The 15,897-nt window shown below is 38.8% G+C and overlaps 1 protein-coding gene across 2 annotated transcripts; it reads right to left on the bottom strand.

Annotated features, from left to right (window-relative positions):
* Positions 1-1,253: 1,253 nt before the first annotated feature.
* LOC123903179 (tRNA N(3)-methylcytidine methyltransferase METTL6) lies at positions 1,254-15,839 on the bottom strand. Of its 2 annotated transcripts, none has more exons than XM_045953096.1 (6): positions 14,962-15,839; positions 14,006-14,217; positions 13,816-13,907; positions 2,192-2,294; positions 1,861-2,003; positions 1,254-1,572 (listed from the first exon to the last, which is right to left on the bottom strand). In XM_045953096.1, exons 1-6 carry the CDS (start codon positions 15,291-15,293, stop codon positions 1,468-1,470), a joined length of 987 nt encoding a protein of 328 aa, XP_045809052.1. In that variant the 5' UTR covers positions 15,294-15,839; the 3' UTR covers positions 1,254-1,467. The 2 variants fall into 2 exon arrangements, with proteins under 2 accessions (XP_045809052.1, XP_045809053.1); XM_045953097.1 differs by having other exon boundaries at positions 1,861-1,967; positions 14,962-15,327.
* Between the last annotated feature and the right edge of the window lie 58 nt (positions 15,840-15,897).

Below are 15,897 nucleotides of genomic sequence, written 5' to 3' on the forward strand. Positions count from 1 at the left end.
TGTTGTAGAATCAGCTATTGACATACGCATGTATGTATCTAAGAGGAATTTTGATGCACACAACCGTTTAGTCATACATTTAATTATGGTTTAATTACATGTTTATTTTAGATTTCAATTTGATTCCTACGTTTAAAAAGTATTAATTTGGTTTCTTACGTTTATTTTATGTTTCAAGTTAGTCATTTCCGTTAGTTTTGTCACTAACACTGTTTGAACAATACACGTGTCAGTGTGTACAAGTGTCACATGTTTGTCCACATATGCAAATTGGCTGTCAGATGTGATAAAATTGACGGAAATGACTAACTTGAAACCTAGAATAAACGTAAGGGAGCAAATTGGTACTTAAATGAATACCACATTTGTGGAAGGTTTTGGCTCCATCTAGAGTGATTGTTTTCTCCTAATAAGTCAATTTGCTACCAAACAGTAGGTCTGAGCATCGGTCGGTTTCGGTCGGGTTCGGGCCGAAAATTACTAAATCGATAAAAACCGCGACCAATTAATTTGGACCCAATTTCGACCGTCTATATCTTCGGTTTGTTCGGGTTCGGGTCATACGGGTGGCGAGTTGAGCGGGTCGGTTTTTACAGGTTAGATCAAAACTTTGTTTACATCTAAAACTCCTCTATTATCCAAAAAATTCTAATTTTCGAATAGTTTAATACCTCGTACACAATGCAACAAAAGATAGACGAAGTAAATTAAAAAACAAAGAGGGTTAGATGCAGTTACTTTTTTTCAATATGTAGATCTAAAGACAATAAAATATCAAGTAGAAGAGACGTAGAAATTAAAATAAATCTAGAATATATATTAGAATATCTTTCTCACCTTCTTTATCACCATATTATTAATTATTAGCTTTGTAAAATATAACATTTTTATCTTATATCAAATATGGATAAAAATAACAAAGAGAAGAGTATATTAGATTGAAAGGGAGAGAAGGAAAAAAATTAATTTGCATCTAATGGTTGTTCGGTCGGTTTCGGTTATGAAGAGATAGAATTTTAGAGACCCGCACCCGCCCGTATGCAACCGTTCATGCCCGGTTTTCGCAATTTGTTGACCCAAGACCCGACCCGCACCCGACCGAATACTTCAATGTGTTGTCGGTTATGTCGGTTTCGAGTCGGGTCTCGGATTCATGCTCACCCCTACCAAACAGACAGGTGTGTGAGGCACCTATAGTGGTACCTTGTCGTAGCTTTCATCCCAAAAGAATTCATATTCAATTCAACAAATGAAAACAAATTCATAAATAGATTATCTAATTGCAAAGATATCTTCTATATTATCTTTTACAGTAATAAATCTTTCAGATTCTCTCAGCACATAAAACTTTAGGAAGGTATGCAGAAACAACAGTTTTATTTTTTCTACATGTATCTCTTTTTTTATAATCTTCGGGGTGCCGATAAACCGGATTCCACAATGCTCGCCAAGAGAGATCATCTACAACTACTGCAGTGCAGGCTTTTGGAACTTGCCGTGAACCCACACTCTTCGCATACTCTTCCCTTTCTTGCGATTCACAGACTTAACACAACAATAATCAAGCTCAAGCTGCAGAGTTCACAGAAAGTCGAGTTTAGTGGTAGTAAACAGAAACAATGTGTCAGAAACATTTGACGCTCTGGGCACCACAAGAATTGTAGTAAGGTTGACGTGAAAGGCTCGGTATTTTACACAAAACTAGACCCAAAAAATATACCTAAGCTCAACTTGTATATATGAAAACTTGCAAGTAATGGACTTTATGCAGGAATACCAGTCAACCAATATCGAAATTAAATAGAATTATAATTTATGTTAAATCCAAACCTCTTCTTTTACAATCAAAGAAGAAAGTACCTCAATGAAGCCTGCACCCAAAAATAGGTTACGGACGGTATTCAAACAAAAGAAATACGACCGTGTTCCGTCTGACCGCATGTACTCCCTGAATCCCACTCTCTTGTCTGATTCAAATCGAAGCATAGTCATATCATAGAGGCCTGATTAAATAGGGTTCAATCATCGTCAGCAATATAGGTTTCAAAATAACTGTTATGACATATATAATTTACTAAAGCAGCCAATTTATGTACAGAGTAATATTCACTACATAGTAATATGTAGTGAATATTACATATTACTAAATAAAACGCTCTGACAATAATAAGATGGTAAGTTTGTTTATTACCATAATCCCTAAATAAAACCATGCCTCCTGGCTTTAATACAGTAAAACATTCTTTGATGGACTTCGGCATCCTTTCTAATGGTACTGCTGATAAAGTAAATATCTGACATTACAGATCAAAAGAAACAACATATGCAATGAGAAGTCATTTAAGTTTGCACCATTCAATAACATTCTGCTGAGTCTACAACTTATTTTATAGATTAGAGACAATTATTTTGTATGTGGAAGAAATTATAGAGCTAAAATTGTACTAACTTGTAAGATTAAACATCACAAAGGCAAGAAAATCACCGGGAAAATTGTAATGAACACTAAAGAAACTATCAAGTATATTAAGAACTAAGGAATGCAAACCACTGAGATTTTCTTTTGACTGGGAGGATGCAAACTACTGAAACTAAAGCATGTATGAATTGTATGTTCCAAATCAAAGCTAGGAAGGACAAGGAACATTGTGCAGTGTGCACCATATTGAGACAAGGAAGAATTCAGAGTGCTTGTGTAGAAAAATTAAGCAACTATAAGGCAAGACAAATACAAACTGTACAGTATGAGTACTTAAGTTACATAAACAATAAAACAGTTGGCAAATAAGAGCGACAACGACAAGTATATTAAAAGCAGGAAGGAAAAACATTGAGGTGAAAGCATGATTGTATGTACAAAGGAACTTTATGAAACATAATGAGAGAGCAATTTGATGTCAAATCACTTTCATAAGTTCATAACATAACCCAATTACTTCTGTTGAAAAAACTAAATAAAAGCATTCTTCATTTAAAGACTCAATATTTTCATTCTATTAATACTCTTGCTCTCATTCTACTAAGTTCAAGTGTTAAGAGATATGAATATAGTTAAAATGAGCAGCCTAGAGCACGAGGCTCCCACCACATGGCGTTTTAACCCTGCAAGCAGAGAGGTTGCTTCCAAGATTTGAATCTGTGACTTCCATGTCACAAGGCAACAACCGTACCACTGGACCAATATACATGAATGTTGTGAATTCGGATTGAATCACACCAATAAAATAATTGATGTGTGGAGCAAATAACGATTAAGCAATCAAATAATGAGATCGGCAATAAAAATCACAAATCAAAAGATAAAGCGATAAAAGAAAAGAACACAAGAGAATTGTTTACCCAGTTCAGTCAATGTGACCTACTCTGGGGGAGAGAGCAGCTCTCCGATCCACTATCAAACTTGTTTCTTGATTACAATGAAATTCACCACAAGAGTTACAAAATTTAGAGTTTTTCCTAAATCTACCCTAAGCCCGAATTTCTTCCCGTGACCAAGAAATTCAATATGAAAGTGTTTCCCAAGGTGATAGAATGTTTCCCTAACCCTAGAGTCTTCCCAAGATGAAATCTCTCAACCCTAGCCTTTTTGTTAGCCTTTGAAACCCTAAAATCCCCTTAAAAAAGTCAGAAAATGCATAACATATATATAGGCCCGCAGACACTACGCCTGGGCGCAGCCTCCCACGCCTGGGCGTGAGCAACCTGAGTTCAGCCCAGTTTTTCACGCCTGGGCGCCAACTCCCACGCCTGGGCGTGAGCAGGCAGAGACTACCAAAACATGATTTTCTGATTTTTTACATTATTTCAAGGCAATATTCAACAATTCTCCACCTTGCCTTTAAATCAATGGTGATGCCGACTTCTCATCAACCACCGTGCTGCTCTCTCCAACCTCCGTCTACTCTTCAACGAAGTTAATCAAGTCCAAGCAATGCTTGAACTTAGCTCTAGGTAACGATTTGGTGAACATGTCAGCTGGATTCTCCTCCGATGCAATTTTCTCCACCATGATCTCTTTTGTCTCAATCATGTCTCTTACAAAATGCAACCGAATGTCAATGTGCTTTGTCCTTTCATGATACACCTGGTGATTTGCCAAATGAATGGCACTCTGACTGTCACAATGTATCTTCACACATCCTTGACTAATCCCCATTTCTCCAATCATACCCTTCAACCATATGGCTTCCTTGACCCCTTCAACAAGGGCTATGTATTCTGCTTGAGTTGTTGACAAAGCTACAACAGATTGTTGATTGGCCTTCCACGTTACCGCTGTACCGAACAATGTAAACACAAAACCCGATAAAGATTTTCTAGTGTCTATGTTACCTGCATAGTCCGCATCCACATATCCCTCCAAAGCATCTTTTCCTGGATCAGTTCTTGTGTACTTCAGACCACCCTTCAAAGAACCATTCAAATACCTCAAAACCCACTTCAAAGCTTGCCAATGAACTTGGCCCGGATTTGCCATAAACCGACTTACCATGCTAATTGCATATGATAAATCAGGCCTACTACAAACCATGCCATACATGATGCTTCCAACCCCACTTGCATAGGGAGTACTCTCCATCTTCTTTCTCTCATCCTCGGATTGAGGACACTGTTTTATCGACAACTTTGAATGGTGACCAAGTGGCGTGTTCACTACCTTAGAATCTGTCATTCTAAACCGCTCCACCACTTTCTTCAAATAATCATGCTGAGATAAGAACAACTCACCTTTACTCCGGTCTCTCAAGATATCCATACCAAGTATCCTCTTCGCATTGCCAAGATCCTTCATCTCAAATTCACCATTTAGTTTCTCCTTGAGCTGTTGAATCTCTTGCTTGTTAGAACTTGCCATAAGAATATCATCTACATAAAGAAGAAGGTAGAGAATGACTTTCTCATTCCTCTTCATCATGTACACACAACTATCATAGTTGCTTCTCACAAATCTAGTCTTCAATAAGAAATCATCAAACCGACGATACCACTGCCTTGGACTCTACTTCAACCCATACAAAGATTTCTTTAACAAACACACTTTTGAATTGTCTTTCACAAAACCTTCAGGTTGTTGCATGTAGATAGTTTCTTCTAACTCTCCATGTAAGAATGCGGTCTTCATATCCATTTGTTCTAACTCAAGATCATACATGTTAACAATCGCCATAAGTACCCTTATAGAACAATGTTTCACCACAGGTGAGAAGATTTCGTTGTAATCAATCCCCTCAACCTGAGTAAAACTGTTACGAACCCAGAAATTATAAATGGAAATAGTGAAATGATGATGAAACAGAACAAGGAAATAGAGTTTTATTGATGAATAAGAGATGGAGAATAATACAGATAATGAGGAGATTGTGATCCTAACAATATCTGACCAGAGCTAAGCTCAGTGAAAGCAAGGTTAGACTTGCCTTTCCATTCTAACAACTTAGCTATAATCAAAAGATAATTCTCAACTCTCTATCTAGCTCCTTATATCGTGGAAGGAATGACTCTATCCTTGTACTTCTCTCTCCCCACGTCACCTCACTTGTAACTAACTCTTGACAGCTTTCCTTCTTCTAGAATAGACTAACCATTCTCTGGGTCCCACAGAATAATCATTAGCTAATGATTGGGTAGCTGAGTCATCATTTGGAGTTTGAGTCCTAACAATACTCCCTCCAGAAATCACACCCTTGTCCTCAAGGCAGAATTGAGGAAATTGGCTTCTCAACATGACAGTGTCTTCCCAAGTAGCTTCCTCTAATTTCTGTCCTTTCCAATGTATGAGAACTTGATCAACCCATTCATTCTGCACTTGCACAGATCTCCTTGCAAGAATATCTTCTGGTTCAATCAATGTACCCTGTTCACCCTCCAATTCAGGAAGCTCCTCCTCATCTTGGTAGGTCCCCACAGCCTTTTTCAATAAGGACACATGAAAAATTGGGTGTACACGTGATCCAGCTGGCAATTTCAGCTTATAGGCCACTGCTCCAACACGTGCAAGGACAGGATATGGACCATAGTATCTTGCAGCAAGCTTAGCATTGATCCTACAGACTACAGAGTGTTGCCTGTGAGCTCTAAGCTTAACAAAAACCCACTCTCCTACCTCAAACTTTCTGTCACATCTTTTCTTATTTGCCAACTGTGCCATCCTATCTTGGGCTTTTTGTAGCTGCTCTCTGAGTTGTCTAAGAGCCTCATCCCTGTCTTCAAGCTCTTTCTGTACTGCTTCCACCCTAGTTTCACCCTTTACCCAGCGTGTAATGACTGGTGGAACTCTGCCATATAACACTTCATAAGGAGTCTTGCCAGAAGAGTTGTGATAACTGGTATTGAACCAATATTCAGCCCAAGAGATCCAATTTGACCATGTTTTTGGTTGATCAGTGACAAAACACCTCAAATAGGTTTCTAAACAACGATTCACCACTTCAGTTTGGCCATCAGTCTCTGGATGATAGGCTGTACTCATCTTCAGCTGGGTGCCCTGTAACTTAAACAACTCTTTCCAAAAATTGCTCATGAAAATGGGATCCCTGTCACTCACTATGGACAGAGGGATTCCATGTAACCTTACTACTTCCCTTACAAAGGTTTCTGCAATGACCTTTGCTGTATAAGGGTGCTTCAAAGGTACAAAATGAACATACTTTGAAAGTCTGTCTACTACTACCAGAATGGCCTCATAACCCTTGGATTTTGGTAATCCAGTTATGAAATCCATGGAAAGATCTTCCCAAACACGATCTGGTATTGGGAGAGGTTGTAGTAAGCCTCCAGGTGAGCTGGTCAAGTATTTCTGTCGTTGACATATGTCACATGCTCGTACAAATTCCTGGATTGTATTCTTCATCCCTATCCAGTACACATTTGCAGCTATTCTTCTATATGTCCTGTAAAAACCAGAATGACCACCATGAGGAGTAGCATGGAATTCTGTCAATAACTGATCAATTAAAGAGGATTTGTCAGATAGCACTAGTCTCCCTTCATACAACAACACCCCCTGCCTGTACACATAACCAGGTCTGGAGTTCACATCCTTCTGCAGATCCTTAATTATTTGTTGCAGTTTTGAATCTTCTTGAATTTCTGCTCTCACTATCTCTTCATCATTCCATTGCACACTAGTAATTACTTGACACAATTCACCACTTTCTTCTACTCTAGAGAGAGCATCTGCCCCTCTATTCAGTTTCCCTGGCTTATAGATAATCTCAAAATCATAGCCAAGTAACTTAGCTGCCCAGTTTTGTTGTTCAGCAGTTACCATCCTTTGTTGCAGCAATTGTTTCAAACTTTTCTGGTCAGTAGAGACTATGAATTTTCTTCCTATGAGATAGGGTCTCCAGTGTTGTATTGCCAAAACCACAGCCATCAATTCTTTTTCATATGCAGATTTAGTTAAATTTCTGACCCCTAAAGCCTTACTAAAGTAAGCAATAGGTCTTCTTTCTTGCATAAGAATGGCACCAAGACCACACCCTGAGGCATCACATTCAATAATGAAATTTTTATTGAAATCAGGCAAAGCAAGTACAGGAGCAGTGGTAAGAGCTTTTTTCAACATATCAAAAGCAGCATGTGCTTTCTCACTCCAGATAAAAGCATCTTTCTTGGTTAACTCTGTCAAGGGTCTAGCTATTTTCCCATAGTCTTTTATAAACTTTCTGTAGTAACCAGTGAGTCCTAGAAAGCCCCTCACACCTTTTACATTCTTGGGGACTGGCCAATTAGTCACACTTATTACTTTACTAGGGTCTACAGCTACCCCTTGTCCAGTAATTAGGTGACCCAAATATTCAACAGACATTTGACCAAAACTACACTTTTTCTTGTTAGCTACTAGCCCTTGCGACTGCAGAATTTTTAATACTTCCTCTAAATGCTTAATATGATCAGACCAAGTTCTACTATATACTAATATGTCATCAAAGAAAACTAGAACATATTTTCTTAGCAAATGTCTGAATACCTCATTCATTAAGCTCTGGAAGGTAGAAGGAGCGTTCATCAACCCAAACGGCATGACAAGGAACTCATAATGCCCTTCATGAGTGCGAAATGCTGTCTTGTGTATGTCTTCCTCCTTGACTCTCACCTGGTGATATCCAGATTTCAAGTCTAGCTTGGAAAAGTAGCAAGCTCCATGAAGTTCATCTAATAGCTCCTCAATCACAGGAATGGGAAACTTGTCAGGCACTGTAGCTTTGTTCAAAGCCCTGTAATCGATGCACATTCTCCAAGTACTGTCTTTCTTCTTAACTAGAATCACAGGACTTGAAAATGCACTAGTGCTAGGACGGATCACTCCAGCAGAAAGCATTTCTTTGACTTGCTTTTCAATCTCATCCTTGTGGTGATGAGGGTATCTATATGGCCTGACATTGACAGCTTCAGCTCCCTCTTTCAAGACAATAGCATGTTCTTTCTTCCTCTTAGGTGGTAATCCCACAGGGTCTTGGAAAACATCTGCACACAAACTCAACAAGTGTTCCAAGGCCTCAGATTGATCCACCTTTAAGGTTTGAAAGACTCCACAACTTGTCTTCTCCTCTTCCTCCTTCCTCCTGTTCGCTCTATGTCTCTTGGGTTTGCAAATTACACTGTATAGTGTATCCATCAGATTCAAATGACCTTCAATACCTCTCATGGTCACCCATTGTTTGTTATACCAGAAACTCATCGTGTGTTTCTGCCAATTAACAATCATGTCTCCCAACGTACGAAGCCATTCAATACCCAAGACAACATCCACACATCCCAATTCAAACAACTGCACATCCACCTCCACCTTCATACCCTCCACATTAATTTCTAACCCTCTGCAAGTACCCTTGGTGTTGGAACAAGATCCATCTCCCAATTTGATACTCATAGGGCAACTGTCTTCAATATCCCAACCCATTTTACGCACCAACCCTTGTGAGATAAAGTTGTGTGAAGCTCCACTGTCAATTAAAATCACTACTGGAACTTCATGAATGGTGCCTTTTAGCTTAATTACCTGGGGTTTGGACTGACCATGGCGATCGAGTTGATGCAGATTCATCATACTCATCACTCCTTGAGTCACTTCCTCTTCCTTGAGTCACCTGTAACACCTTCGAACGCGACAAATCACCCATCACCGAAAGACTTCGCACCTTCCCCCGTATCTCCTCCTTCAATCCATGTAAAAAGTAACCCAGAAATTGCTTATCAGGCAATCTAGGTATTTGAGCAGTGAGATACTCAAAATCATTGATGTAATCGTCCACATCTCCTCGCTGTCGGAGCTCCGTCAATTGTTCATACACATCGCCCTCCCCATGACCTCCATATCTCTCCAATAGGGCCTGTTTCAACTGATCCCAACTCAGATTCTCATTCTCATTGATTAATGAGTTGAAAAAATGAATCGTTGGTCCCTCCATACACAGTTGTGCTAAATTCACTTTCACCTCCGATCGCGTGTTCTGGACCCTGAAATAAACTTCAGCGCGTGAGATCCAACCGGCCGGATCCTCACCGTCGAAAGTAGGGAGCTCTACCTTCTTTACTGAACGACGAAACTCAGCCAACGCCTCTCCCTCGAGATGGTTATTACTCGATTGGGTGTTGCTGTGCACCGATGCTTCTCCGGCGTTCTTGATTCCTTCGTCAACGACTCGTTCATCCTCTGTGGTAACCTTCTTACCCAAACTCTTTTCAAAAAGAGCAATGAGTTTCTCTTGGTTACGTTCCATCGCCGCCATTGACGTCTTCATGCCACTGATCTCTGCTTCCAACGAAGCAACCTTCTCATCCATTCCTCGAATCAATTGAATCTGCGATGTATTCTTAGGCATTCACTGATCCACGATTCGTATCCGGCAGGTCGGACCAAATTGTTACGAACCCAGAAATTATAAATGGAAATAGTGAAATGATGATGAAACAGAACAAGGAAATAGAGTTTTATTGATGAATAAGAGATGGAGAATAATACAGATAATGAGGAGATTGTGATCCTAACAATATCTGACCAGAGCTAAGCTCAGTGAAAGCAAGGTTAGACTTGCCTTTCCATTCTAACAACTTAGCTATAATCAAAAGATAATTCTCAACTCTCTATCTAGCTCCTTATATCGTGGAAGGAATGACTCTATCCTTGTACTTCTCTCTCCCCACGTCACCTCACTTGTAACTAACTCTTGACAGCTTTCCTTCTTCTAGAATAGACTAACCATTCTCTGGGTCCCACAGAATAATCATTAGCTAATGATTGGGTAGCTGAGTCATCATTTGGAGTTTGAGTCCTAACAAAAACCCTTTGCTACAAGTCTTGCCTTATACCTTGGTGCTTCGACCCCTGGTATACCTTCTTTTCTTTTGAACACCCACTTGCTACCAACTACCCTTTTATTTTTAGGTAATGGCACAAGCTTCCAAGTCTGGTTCTTCTCCAATGAAAGCATTTCCTCATTCATTGCCTTTAGCCAGTCTTGACTATCTATGCTTTCTGATGCTTCCCTGAAGTTCTTTGGTTCCGAGTCTTGCACTTCTTCAGCTGCATTCAAAGCATAACAAATAAGGTCAGCATAACCGAGTCTATTAGGTGGACGAATAACTCTCCTCTCCCTATCTCTTGCTAGCTGATAGTCAGGAACAGTTGTTTCATCACTTCCACTTTCATCAGGTACTTGAGTCTCATCCTCCTTTTCCCTCTCATCTGTGGAAGGCTCCACCTCAAACTGAATTCTCTCCACCCCCGTTTCTGGTCTTTTCTCAAGGTCTTTGCACTTCATCCCCATTCGGGTCTCATCAAAAGTGACATCCCTGCTTACGATAAACTTTGATCCTCTAGGCTCCATCTTCCACAGCTTGTAACCTTTCACACCTTCAGGGTAACCAATGAAAACACACTTCACAGCTCTAGCATAAAGCTTATCTTGCTTGACATGTGCAAATGCTAAAGCTCCAAAGATTTTCAAGTTAGAGTAGTCTGCCGGCTTGCCACTCCAAACCTCCATAGGTGTCTTTAGATCAATTCCTGTTGATGGACATCTGTTGATCAAATATGCAGCAGTGTTAACTGCCTCTCCCCAGAAACTCTTGGGTAATCCAGCTCCCAACAGCATACATCTCACGCGCTCCAGCAAGGTCCTGTTCATCCTTTCAGCCAGTCCATTCTGCTGCGGTGTGTATGCAACGGTCTTATGCCTCTTTATACCTAGTTTCCTGCAAAACTCATTAAACTGCTCTGAAACAAACTCCAGGCCATTGTCAGTCCTTAAAAGTTTTAGTTTACTTCCTGTTTGATTTTCTATTAAGGTATGTCATTCTTTGAATTTTTCAAAAGTGTCACTTTTATTCTTTATTATGTAAACCCATACCCTCCTAGAGTAATCATCAATTATTGAAAGAAAATATGAACCTCCCCCATGAGTAGACACAGATGTTGGACCCCAAAGATCCGAGTGAACATACTCGAATGGCCTAGTAGACTTATGCACTCCCACCCCAAACTTAACCTTATGTTGTTTTCCTAGAGTACAATTATCACAAAAGTCTAGTTTGTTCAATTTTTCTTTCCCTAGTAAACCTTGTTTAGCTAGTTCAACTAAACCCCTTTCACTAACATGATCTAACCTCAAATGCCATAGTTTAGTTATGTCTGCATTTTCAACACTAGTTACTAATGCATTAGAAATAACAGTTGAACCTTCTAAAATGTAAAGACCATTCATTTTAGACCCCTTAGCAATTACTAATGCACCATTAGAAATTCTCATTACCCCACGTTCAATCCTAGTACAATACCCTAGATTATCAAACATGCTTATGGAAATTAAATTTCTTTTAAGTTCAGGAATATACCTCACATTCTTCAAAAGGAAATCACGATCGTCATACATTTTAAGACGAATAGTACCCATACCTTGAACCTTGCACGCTTTATTGTTACCTAGACGGACGACTCCACCTTCTTTAAGCTCCAAAGTTTCAAAGTACTCCTTTCTTGGACAAATGTGATGTGAGCACCCCGAGTCCATGACCCAGCTCTTCTCAGGTTCCCAACTTGTAACTGTCAATGCTCCTGCACTCTCATAACCTTCCTCTTCACTAACGGCAATTTGAGCTGACGAAATACCACCACCCCTTCTCTCAGGGCAGTCCTTCTTGAAGTGACCTGGTTCATGACAATGATAGCACTTTAACTTGCCACCACCATCACCCTTTGACCTAGACTTGGACCTATGCTTCTTTCCCTTCCCCTTACTTTTGTTCTCGCTTCTTCCTCTCGCCACATTCAGCCCTTCTCCGCTGTCATCAATCCTCAAGTCTCTCATCTTAGTCATCTCATTGGTTCTCAAAGCCGATTGGACTTCATCCAAGGTGATAGTACCTTCTTTTCCATAGAGCAATGCATCCTTGAGGTTTTCAAATGACTTAGGTAAAGCACACAATAGGTGGAAAGCTTTGTCCTCGTCCTCCAAGTTCACATCAATGTTCGCCAAATCGTCAATAATCTTATTGAACTCCGAAAGCTGCTCAACCACGGACTTGTTCTCCGACATACGATAGAAGAACAACCGTTCTTTCAGACACTGCTTATGTGCCAAGGACTTGGTCATATACAATGCATCAAGCTTCGACCACATCCCTGCAGCAGTCCTCTCCTTTGCTACTTCTCTCAACACATTATCCGCGAGGCACAAGATAATGGCACTCAATGCCTTATCATTCATCTCGTTCTTCTCTGCTGCTGAGAAAGTATTAGGCATGTTCGTAATTCCTAACAATGCTTCTGAACACTTCTGTTGTGTTAATATTGCCCTCACCTTCACCTTCCACAACCCAAAGTCGTTACTCCCGGTGAACTTCTCAATGTCCCACTCAGAACCCATGATACTTAAATCGTTTGATCCTTTGCCCAACGGTGGGCGCCAATTGTTGTGAATTCGGATTGAATCACACCAATAAAATAATTGATGTGTGGAGCAAATAACGATTAAGCAATCAAATAATGAGATCGGCAATAAAAATCACAAATCAAAAGATAAAGCGATAAAAGAAAAGAACACAAGAGAATTGTTTACCCAGTTCAGTCAATGTGACCTACTCTGGGGGAGAGAGCAGCTCTCCGATCCACTATCAAACTTGTTCCTTGATTACAATGAAATTCACCACAAGAGTTACAAGATTTAGAGTTTTTCCTAAATCTACCCTAAGCCCGAATTTCTTCCCGTGACCAAGAAATTCAATATGAAAGTGTTTCCCAAGGTGATAGAATGTTTCCCTAACCCTAGAGTCTTCCCAAGATGAAATCTCTCAACCCTAGCCTTTTTGTTAGCCTTTGAAACTCTAAAATCCCCTTAAAAAAGTCAGAAAACGCATAACATATATATAGGCCCGCAGACACTACGCCTGGGCGCAGCCTCCCACGCCTGGGCGTGAGCAACCTGAGTTCAGCCCAGTTTTTCACGCCTGGGCGCCAACTCCCACGCCTGGGCGTGAGCAGGCAGAGACTACCAAAACATGATTTTCCGATTTTTACATTATTTCAAGGCAATATTCAACAATGAATATAGTTGAGGGGGAAAAAATACTTTGCTTTTAAAAAAAGGAAAAATATTTTGATATGGATTGGAGAGTATATCTGTTAAACATATTGTTAGGATTAGGAACATGCTAACAGCACAAGAGACATTGTCATTTGATTGCAACGCGAAACATATAAAATAATAACACTAAAACAACACAATTGACTCTAACTAACATATGCTCAAAGTCTAGAAGCGGTAGCACCAAATCATGGAACTTATGACGATTTAGAAATAGAAAAGCTCATACCAATGTTATAAAATCTACTCCTCCAACACAACGGTCAAATTCATCTGATGAGCATGACTCCCTAAGATGCAAACCATTATCCTCTTTAAAATCTGAAAGAAAACAAAAATAACAAAGTCTCTTAACATTCCATCAAGCATTAACACAAACACTCAAAACCAAAAGCATCACAGTAAAGCAAAGTAATAACCTGACAAACAACATGACTGCTTTTGTAAAAATTGATCTCTGCAAGTGTTGCACGCCAACCAATTTGGGAATCCATTAGTCGAAACATCACAACAAAATGTATAAAAACGATGCTTAAACGAGTCAACTGCATTTGCAGTTATAATCTCCTTAGCTTTCTCAAGAGTCTCATCACTACAATCGCATGCATAAACAACAATATCCTTGTTGGCCCTACACAGAAAAATTCATAAGACAACAAAAAATTTATTGCATAGGGAAGAATAAGGTTCTGTTTGGCAATGCCACGTTTTGAGCTTATGACTTAAAGCTTATAAGTTCATATGACAAAACAAAACCCGTTTAATAGCATTTTTTTTTCTCACGAGCTTATAGCTTATTTTGATAAGCTAATTTCAATTAGTTTATAGCTTTTCATTTTTTTTCCCTCCCAATTTAACTTCTGTCATTTTACTTGAAAAAATTAAATATTAATTAAACATATCTTTTTTATGTTATTTCATATTTATAAGCTAGTTCAACTGTTAATTTTACTAAACACAACAAATTCAATCAGCTAGCTTATTCGCTATAAGTTATAAGCTAGAAGTTATTCGCAATAAACTAGCTTATTAGAGTATTTATTATTTTTTGCCAAACGGAACCTAAGGTTCTATATGGCCAGACAAAATTTTGAGCATATAGCTAACTTATTTTTTCCAATCAATTTTACTCTTGTCATCTTACTTGAAAAAAATTAAATGTTAATTATATATAAAAAAAATTATGTTATTTGATCTGCATAGTTATCAAGAAGTTCAAACTCTAATTTTATCGAACACTACAAATTCAATTAATTAACTCATCTACTATACTATCATAATTTATCAACTATCTCTCTCTATCTGTCATTTTTTTTTCCAAACAGAGCCTAACTAAAACATGAAAAAAAAATGGAGATAGAGAAGAATTGAATACCGTAGAATAGGAAGAATAGTGCTTCCATTGCCACAACCAACTTCCAAGAGTTTAGGGTTAGAATTTGAGGGAGACGATGAAAGTAGTTCTGGAAACTCCTTCAACAAATAGCGTCTCTCCTTGAAGAATTTGCCGGTGGAGTGACGGGTGTGAAATTGCTTCCAAGCTTGAACGTCTGATTGAGGTGATTGCAAGGAAGAAGAAGAAGAAGATGAAGAGAATGATTGGAAATGGTGACGGAGAGAAGGATTTGATTCAATCTCTGATCGTAGTTCTTCCCATTCGAAATCCTTGCTGAAATACTCAGCTTCTACTTCGCCTTCACTGTTCATTCTCCAATCTTGTTTAAAATGTTTTCCTTTTTACAATTTAGTGACTGTATTTATTTAATCTTAAAATTTTCGGGATTTTACATTATTCTCTACTTCAAATTTTAAGATTTCATATGACCGAAGCTTAATTTCAAAATTTTATATGCCCGCTATTTAAATAAAGAACTGTATGAGTGTCAAATTTCTCATTTTTATAACATCCGCTAAAATAGCAAAAGGGTAAAAATGGAAATCAGAAGGGCACGCGAGGAAACACGTAGCGCCAAAACAAATTCATAATTCACTTGGAAAATACTCCAAATGCTCATCATTCACAATTTGATTTTCGAAGTTTTTCTTTTTCAATCCTTCAATTTTCAGGTCAATAAAACCCACACTAATATGATATTCTTTCGGGAGGTAAGTAAAACGTTGGTATGCTTAACAAGTGGCTCGAGGACCCTTATTTTATTTGGAGATTGCACTTGGATATGAAGAATTCGACCTTAGTTCAAGCACATTAATCATTTGTGCTTAACCACTTAGTTATCTATTACAGATTTATTTTATCTTTCCCAGCAACACATTTTTCATACTTAGGTTTATAATCAATACAAACATGTCT

The sequence above is a fragment of the Trifolium pratense genome, linkage group LG1, assembly GCF_020283565.1.
Source record: "Trifolium pratense cultivar HEN17-A07 linkage group LG1, ARS_RC_1.1, whole genome shotgun sequence".
Taxonomy (NCBI): Eukaryota; Viridiplantae; Streptophyta; class Magnoliopsida; order Fabales; family Fabaceae; genus Trifolium; species Trifolium pratense.

Bases quoted from the DNA above. Each gene is read 5' to 3' on its own strand.
- LOC123903179 (XM_045953096.1), bottom strand. From the start codon at position 15,293: ATGAACAGTGAAGGCGAAGTAGAAGCTGAGTATTTCAGCAAGGATTTC. The intron at 14,218-14,961 runs GTATTCAATTCT...TTTTCTGTGTAG, and splicing joins ACTATTCTTCCTATTCTACG to GGCCAACAAGGATATTGTTG. The intron at 2,295-13,815 runs GTATGAGCTTTT...CTGTAATGTCAG, and splicing joins GAGTAGATTTTATAACATTG to ATATTTACTTTATCAGCAGT.